An 8,882-nucleotide genomic window follows, 5' to 3' on the forward strand; every position below is an offset into this window, starting at 1 on the left:
GCATCTCCCTGCCATTTCCCTGTCTCCTTTCAATTCTCCAACGCCTCCCGGGGTGGGGAATTTGAGTTTTAAGTGAATAGTTGAGGGGATTGCCCTGAGCTTGGTGATAGCGGGCCTTCCAAGGATCATGTTGTATGAGGAGGTTGCGCTTATCACATAGAATTTCATCATATGAGAGACCTGTCGGGGTGCGGTTCCAAGGATGATGGGGAGATAAATGATGCCCCGGATTGGAATCATCGTGTTCCCAAATCCGTACAAGGGATCTTCAAGACAGGGGTCCATTCGGAGGTGGCCGAGCTCCATCCTGTTAAGTGTGTGCTCGAATATAATGTTAGCAGATGAACCATTGTCAACTAGAATTCTTTTTACCTCGTTGTTTGCGACATCAAGGGTCACCACCAATGCCAAGTTGTGATCCGGATCGAGCCCCTCATAATCAGAATAAGAGAAGCAGATCGGCTCGTCATCCAGAGTCTGGATCATCATCACATCATTCTCCTGGTCTGGGCTCTGCGGTGGAGAGGCTGTGCCTCCGAAAACAACTTTCACCACATTTTTGCCTCTTCTCGGGCTCTGTCTTTGTCATTTGACCCCCTTTGAAGATACTGGTTCATGTTTCCTTTCTTGATCTGGTCTTCTATGAACATCTTGAGGGAGAAACAGTTTTCAGTGGTATGGCCATGATCCTCGTGATAGCCACAATGCTTGTCCCGGGCCCTATTTTCGGGAGGCGCCAGCAAGGGTTTTGGCGGATAATAAAACGGCTTGCCCTTGACTTCGCGCAAAATGTCAGCCCGGGGCCTATTGAGGGGTGTCCACTCCGGTTCCGGCTTGGGTTCTTTCTTGGTCTTGGGTTTCCTTTCATTCTTTCTTGATTCGGGGTATGTATCCCGGGGTGGGGTTCCCCGAGACTGCTGAATGTAGTTGGCTTGCTTGTCAAGCTTGTATCTTTTATCTCTCCGGGACGACGAGCATCGCTCTGGAGATTCATCATCATCATGCATTCTTCTATTCATCTTCATTGACTTGAAAAAATCATTTTCTTTTATGAACTTTGATGCCAATGCGTATGCTGATGCTAGGCTCTGGGGCTCTCTATGAATCAAGTCTTTAACATAGCCTTCACAGGATATCGGGTGCAAGTTTCTTCGAAAAATGTTCACTGCCTCCTTTTCTTCTAAGTTGGAGAGTTGGTTAACTACTTCCTGGAATCTTTTGATGAATTCCGGGAGGGACTCCTTGCTTCTTTGTTGGATTGTTTCTAGATGACACATCTGCAGCTCGTTCATCCGGTTGGCCCTGAATCTTTTCAAAAATATCTCGCGAAAGTCTTTCCAAGAGTCCACACTCCGGGATGGAATGCAGCTAAACCATTTCTGAGCACCCCCCTTCAATGTTGATGCGAAGAATCGGCATCTAATTAGGTCACTGTAATCGTAAATATTAGATATTTGCTCGAAATAGTTCAGATGCTCCTCGGGATCAGCTAATCCATCAAAATAGTCAAAATTGAAGTGCTTCAGCCCTGATTCCCTTGGGGTAGATTCCAACTTCTTGGTGAACGGGGTGGCCGCCGCTCCTACTTCCATATCGCCTTCCACTTTTCTTTTAAGGTCCCGGAGGATCCGGGCCATTTGTTCTTGCTTGGATTCCTTTTCTGGCTCCGAGTCTGAAGAAACATGAATCTGGTGTGCCTTTCTTTTTAGCTTGGCTTCTTCTTCCCGAACTCTCTTTTCAATTGCTTCTTGGGCTTTGGCCTCCTCTTCTTTTCAGATTCTCTCACGGAGGGCAACCCTCTTTATTTCATCTCTGGCATCCTCCAGTGGTTTCTTTAAATTCTTTGCAATACGGTCAAAGACGGATCCCCGGGATTCTCCGGACCGTTCACCGGACCTTTCTCGCTGATCCCCTGGGCGGGTCTCAGGTTCGGCATCATGTCTTTCCTTCCACAGGTCCATCGCCACCTGTATCTGTTCCGGGGTCATGCTTCCCCATGGATTGGCGGCGGTCCCAGTGTGCTTCTGGGCAGCTTTTTCGATAACTGTTCTCTGGTTTCCTGGTTGGAGATTTTGAGATGGAGTCTGGGTTATGGGGGGCCCTTCGTCCAGGTCTTCCATATCTCCATCCCTGGGTTGGGGGGAGGTGGAAGAAAAGAAGTCGAAACGGCCGCTTTGCTCTTTCTAGTAGTCATGGTTATTCAACAGTACCACAAACTCACAGTAATATAATTTGTAAAAAATAGATCTAAGAGATTGGGAGTGGCGTTCTTACTGGGGGATGGTATTCCAAGCTGTTGGGTAGGGTAGAAGTTGCGGATAAGAATACCACTGGACGGAGGTTCGCCCCTCCTAGCGCCAATGATAATCCCAGATCACCACGGGGTCTTCTCCTTTCCGGGCCCGGACTCAAACTCCTTTTGGGCGGAAATGGCGGCGGCGTGCGGTGTAGCTGTAGGGTGGGAACCTACAAAACAGAACCGGAGGGGGGTGGCGTCCTCGCGGCACCTCCGGCGTGAGAATGAGAAAGGGTTTTAAGGAGAGGAAGGGCAAAACGGGGACTATGCGATATATTTTATGGTGTATGCGTGTGTGTATGTATGTATAGGTGAGAGAGAGAGAGTATGTGAGATTGTAACCTGTAACCTTCCTTTTGTTCTACCTTTTATAGGCCTCCTACTAGAGTTTATGGGTTTGTACCTTTTAATCTGGACCGTAGGTTTGCCTAGGGGTGTACACGGATCGGATTGGGCGGGTTAGGAGAATTTAGCAACCCAACCCAATTAGTTCGGGTTTTCAAAATTTCAACCCAGCCCAAACCGTTTAAATTTGTAACCCAAACCAATTTGTATACTTCGGTTTGGTTCGGTTTGGATCGGTTTGATCGGTTTATAAAATATACAAAATTAATATAAAAAATTATAATAAAACATAAGGTTTCAAAGTTTAAAACACTTAAAAATAGTGCAAAACAATATTACAATCCTCCATATTAAATAGTCTTAAGCATCTAATTTTCGACATCAAAATTACTAATAATATTGCTTACGCTTTAAATATTGGAATGAATCATAAATGCAAAAAATATAACACTAATCAAACATCTATTGTTGTTACGAAATGAACTATGAACACGGAGGTTATAAGTTACATTTAGAGTTAGAGATATATGGATCTATGTAAATGGCCTAAATATAATTTTGGATTAACTTATTAACATGTACATATATATTTTAATCGGGTTGGGTTGGATTGGTTTAAAATTATCGAAAACCATATCCAACCCAATTAAATCGGGTTGACATTTTTCAACCCAACTATATATCGGGTTGAAAAAAATCGGGTTGATTCGGCCGAAATAGGGTCGGTTCGGTTTGGATTGGTTTTTTTGGTCAAACCGTGTACACCCCTAGGTTTGCCTTTTGGACTGTAGAGCATCTGGACGTTTGGGATGCGTTAGAGTACTACCAGATCCGGACCGTAGGAACGTTCTGGATCCCGGGTAGCTGGTCGGTGGTGATGTTGCCACGTGTACTGGGCCCTTCCAAGTTAAAGCTGAGTACTTCTTGGACTCTTGCTATTGGGCCCCTATTATTGGGTCTGTATTATTATAGGCTATCACCAATCATTTTTATGTCAAAGTTCTAACACTCCTCTTTCAAAAAATTGTTTTTATAACACAAATTTACTTTCATATTCCTAATAAATTGTGGGAATGTAGTTGTTCCAATAGACCAATACTATGATAGAATAAAAATCACCTAAAATTTCAAGAGGACAGAGTAGTCCAGACGAAGCTTTATGTATGCCGTAAGGAATACAGACCAAATCAAAATTCAGTCTTATACAACCGATTAAATTTAGAAAATAGAGTATGTATTAACACAAAACAGTTGCAATACAAAAGGAGCAGCATTTCGGCCAACTGCCATAAAAGATTAAACGCACCCACGCCAGAGAAGTTAGTTACCAAAAGAGAAGTGCTTTGAGGTTTGAAAATGCATCAATTAGAATTGCGGGAGCCGAAAGCACTTGCAAGTTGCAATTTATATATCACACTGACCCCAAAAGGTTGAGACTCAAATTCTTTCACATAGAAATGTATGGAAGTAGAAAAAGAGGAAAATGAGTACATACTAATCTCTGGGTGGCTTAACTTATAAAACTTCTCATTTCCATTCCATCCTGTCCCGGAGAACAAGTCCAGCATTCGGAATGGATACCGGATCAGACTTTAGAGTCGTATGGGGCTGGAAGAATGTCCCTTCATAATCTCAATCTAATGTGTTCGTTTTTAGACCCTAAATATTTTAGTTGCAAAATAATTTTGTATTCATGAATAGAATACTCTCTCCATTCCATTAAATTGTATATATTTTTTTTCAATACTCGATACACATTTTATGATAAATATAAAATATTTTTTCACAATTTATTTTTAAATTTTTCTTTTTCGGTTTTAAACTTTAAACAACAAAATTTTTCAAATGAAAAAAATAAAATATTATTTACAAAACTATATTTAAAGGAACCTTAAAATACGTATTGAGGGACCTGACTAGAGGAGTAGTACATAATTACCTGTATACCCAGGCGAATCCGAACCATTTTCATTTCCAGATTTTATTTTAATCTAGCAATGTAAATCGCTTCTAAATCGAACCCAAACAAGTATAAGCGGTATAGAGTTTGAATGTGATTTCACAAACAAGTAGCTCGTAATATTTTTGACTTAAAAACAATATTCCCCCAAAAAATTTAATACATATATATAGTTAAAGAGTAATGTTAGAGACACAAAAAATGACACAAAAAATTGTTACAAAATGATGTGTCATGACTTATGTGTCATTATGGAATGATTTTATAGGTGTTTTTGATGTAATTGAGGGGGGTCCATTTTTAATTAACCAATAAAAATTAGACAAGATTTTTTGGGAACCAATTTGATACCCTTGGCATTTCCCCACTAGTAGAAATCACCAAGAGACAAGAACATGCAGCACCAACTATGGCGCCACTGTTCAGCTTAACTAGACCAGTAATCTGTAAGGAACTACAGTAAATAGTTACACCCCAACCACAAGGTACATGAACTAGACAGACCAACATGATACTGGCAGTGTACCTTGTGAGCAAAAAATGACTCAAGTCTGTCGAGATATAGAGTTTTCCTTGGAAGTTTGAGCACTTTCCAGGAAAATAATATGAAGCATAAACAAGTACACAATGCAAAATAAGATAACCAAGTACTGTCCTGCTGCAGCTGCGCTTCTGCTTCTTTCACATGAAATGAAGAAGAGAATCAAATATCATCTTTACACTGAGGACAATACTTATTGGTTGCATGCATGATGAACACAAATAATGTAGATGTGCAACCAAACACTACTATATTACTCATCCTGATTGTAGAATGAATGGAATTCATGCATTTTATTATCTTAGCATATGTAGTCATCGCATGATCTAAGGTTTGACCCTCTTTAACGTATGAGCGAATATTAGCCTGGCCTTAATGCAGCAAAAACACTGCTCGCATTCAAAAAACAAAAAACTTTTCCAGAGCACTGCCTAAATAAGATAGCTTACAAATATTTTTCCTAACAATATCAAATGGTAAAGGAAGTTGATATAGATGTACTAATATTGCTAACAAGGATAAAAGTTTTCCAAGAATCAAGCATCCTAATAACTGCCCAAGTTTATTACCATCGACTAAGGTAGCAATACATGGCCGCAGACTCTAACTAGCATAAGGTGAGTATGTGAGTATGTGCCTAACCTTATATGAGCAATGACTAATTTTGAGACGAGATCATTTGAATAAGATGAAATGATAAACTAGTTAAACAGGTGCATTATACAAGAGAGGAACAGATGCTGTTTGAAGAGACTAGTTATGTGTTCTAGAAGAGCTGTAATAATAGACTATAAACCCCTTGTTCAATCTGATTTGTTGATTTGCTGAAAAATTTCAATTTCAACATTTGAATCCATGAACATACTATATCAACAGTAGATGATATGAACATTTAATTAAGACTGCAATCAATGTCGTATATAGAACTATGACTCATCACACACAATCCCCTACAACTTGTCACCTTAATTTGGCATCAATGGCCCCTCCATCTAACTCACAACACTTGATACCCCAGTCACCAGCCACAAATGAGTTGTTAACAAACCAAGTCAAAGTGAATCACTATTTTAGGAACCAACCATATGACAAAAAACACAATAATGTGACACAATAGCACACAATCTCAATCTACCCTATTTTCAACCAACTTGAAGCTGTAAGGCTGAATTCACGAAAATACAGATGAATCTAGCACTAGGATTAGCTTGCCTTTCTCTTTCTTAGCCTCACTATCAGACCCAAATAATATAGGAAGGGTATATTCATTATAATCATAATGCATGCATAATGAAGTATCATTATTATACAGAAAATACAACAGCAAATAAAAGGAAGGCAAGACACAAATAAAGAATCCAAAGAATGTACATGCTTACCATCAAATGGTCATTAAGCCTCCCCAGCTCAGATGATCGATTCGATTACGATTGATTTAATTAAATCAGCGTCTGCTACTTGCAATGCAACAACTAATAGCTCATTAAAGAAATCAAAGATTAAATAAAATGTACCAAGTCACATAAGCTAAAGAAACACATAACTGAAAGACCTATGACAGAAAATGCAATCCACAACCATTGCAAAAGGTTACATCTACCTCATAATCAGTTTCTAAAGTACAAGATGTTCAAACAATATCCTAATCAGTTGTGAAATAAACTCATTGATTCTACCTAGTAAGAAGGCGGTGGACGCGGTGGTGGTGTCCAAAACACATCATGATGCATCTGCCCATTTGGTAACATATTAGGGGGTAAGCTGTACATAGGCACGGGTGCTGCTGGAGCATCCTGATCACTAGCCATACCATGAGACTGAGCTGAATTACCACCACCGCCGCCACTTTGTCCAACATTCCCCGCTTGCATTCCACCTTCACCAACAACTGGCGCCTCCTCTTCAATAGGCAAACGCTCATAAGTTGTCTTCATAAACGTAGCAGCAATAACCATAACCGGACCCGACGCAACCAATGCGCCCACAACAGTCCCACCAACAACCTGCCCCTGACCACCAGCTAAATAAACAGTCAATCCATTCGCCTGAGGCGGTGATGGAGCAGGCAAATAAGCACCCGAAAGCGACAAGATCTCAAATCTTCCCTGTAGAGTAATAACACCACCAGGAGCAGCTGGTTGACGAAGAGTCACATTATTAACAATACCACTACCACTAAGCACAGAAACACCAACAAGGCGGCGATGCGCAAAGTTAGCAATACACTCAGCAACATCACTTCCATTACTAATTTCCAAAACGTGACTTCTTAAAGCATTAGGGCTATCTTTAGTTATAACGACAGGAGGCTTAGGCTTGTTTTTCGAACCCGGAGGCCTTCCTCGAGGACGACGACTACCAGAGCTACCAAGATCAGAAATGACAAGAGCACCACTAATATTACCCATCTCATCCATGTTTTGATGCTCCTCATGCTCTTGTTTCCTCTCATCATCACTTTCTTGTTTTAGAGTATTGGTTTTAGGATTGCTCCCACCACTGTTTGTAGCTGTGTTCTCCATCAATTCTTGATCTTCTCTTCTGGGTCCAAGCCTATTCAGTCCACTTTTATCTCCTTCATCTTCACACATCGGGTTCATCGCCAGGTTCCCTGTCCACCACCTGTTAGCCATTAAGTATCTCACTCTCTCTCCAAAATCTCTCTCTCTTACCTCTCCCCCCAAAATCTCTCTCCTCTATTTCTCTCTAATTTCTCCTAAATCTCTAAAATTTAAAATCTGTCTCTCTATCTCTCTCTGGAATCCACTTTATCTTTGACAAACCCAAAGTCTTACAGCAGCAATAAATGCAAATATTTGAGTAGGCTATGCTAGACTGGTGCTAGTGCAGCTATACTTTCTCTGCTACGAAGAGACAAGACAACTTTTGTACATAAATAGGACCTTAAAATTATCCTTATCTCTGCATCCCTTTGGCCTTTTGTCTGTTTTCTATACTTAATAAAGTAAAAAACATCTAAATCCAAATAAATAAAAATCCCTCCCCCAAATCCAACAGATTTCGATATAGATTTTACCAAAATCTTGACAAAACCCTAATCTTGACAAAACCCTAATCTTGACCGGCCCTCAAAAATCAAAACCCGATCCAAATATTTCACATTTTTACACAAAAAAAACAAAAGCCCAAATGAGAAAAAAAAAAGTTACACCCACCAAAGAAAATAGTGTAAATAGTGTCAAGTCCTTTTTATTGCTCTAGTCAAACAAACTTACATGGAACTTAGTGCCATGTATGTAAATGTGTGTAAAGGATAAAAAAGGTGGTGTAGAAGAGTGTAGAAGAAGGTAAAAATGTACAAGATTTAGAAACTGAGTCAGTTAGTACGGGGGAGTTTGGTTGACATCAGGGGGGTTTATTACATTACATAGATGAAAATCCTAGAATAGTGTCTTTTTATTCATCAGAAGTTAGTCTGCTTTTATTTTTGGTTGGATGTATAATTTATGTACGTTACTGTGGCTTTGGTGTACGTTTTAAAGGACTTTTTATCACCTGGCGTCCGATAGATAAAATATGTAGCTTAGCCGCGAGTGAGTATGTGTATGTAGTAGTATTTGCGTGTGTATGTCATTTACAAACTAGTCAAAACTCAAACCTATGGCGGTTTTGCAGCTTTGTGGGTTTGCTTTTACGGGTTTACTAGCCTTCGCTGGCTGGCTTCCCCCTGTTTTGGCTGGCCCCTCTTATTTTTCAAATTTTTGTTACCATAAAAATAA

At 40.1% G+C, this 8,882-nt stretch overlaps 2 protein-coding genes across 2 annotated transcripts; both read right to left on the bottom strand.

Moving 5' to 3' along the window:
- Positions 1–548: 548 nt before the first annotated feature.
- Positions 549–1,637, bottom strand: LOC141691268 (uncharacterized). The gene has a single exon (XM_074496004.1). It carries the CDS (start codon positions 1,635–1,637, stop codon positions 549–551), a length of 1,089 nt encoding a protein of 362 aa, XP_074352105.1.
- Positions 1,638–6,670: 5,033 nt separating this feature from the next.
- Positions 6,671–8,657, bottom strand: LOC141693927 (AT-hook motif nuclear-localized protein 15-like). Its single transcript, XM_074499118.1, has one exon. It carries the CDS (start codon positions 7,773–7,775, stop codon positions 6,819–6,821), a length of 957 nt encoding a protein of 318 aa, XP_074355219.1. The 5' UTR covers positions 7,776–8,657; the 3' UTR covers positions 6,671–6,818.
- Between the last annotated feature and the right edge of the window lie 225 nt (positions 8,658–8,882).

Source organism: Apium graveolens, chromosome 10, assembly GCF_009905375.1.
Source record: "Apium graveolens cultivar Ventura chromosome 10, ASM990537v1, whole genome shotgun sequence".
NCBI classification, from domain to species: domain Eukaryota; kingdom Viridiplantae; phylum Streptophyta; class Magnoliopsida; order Apiales; family Apiaceae; genus Apium; species Apium graveolens.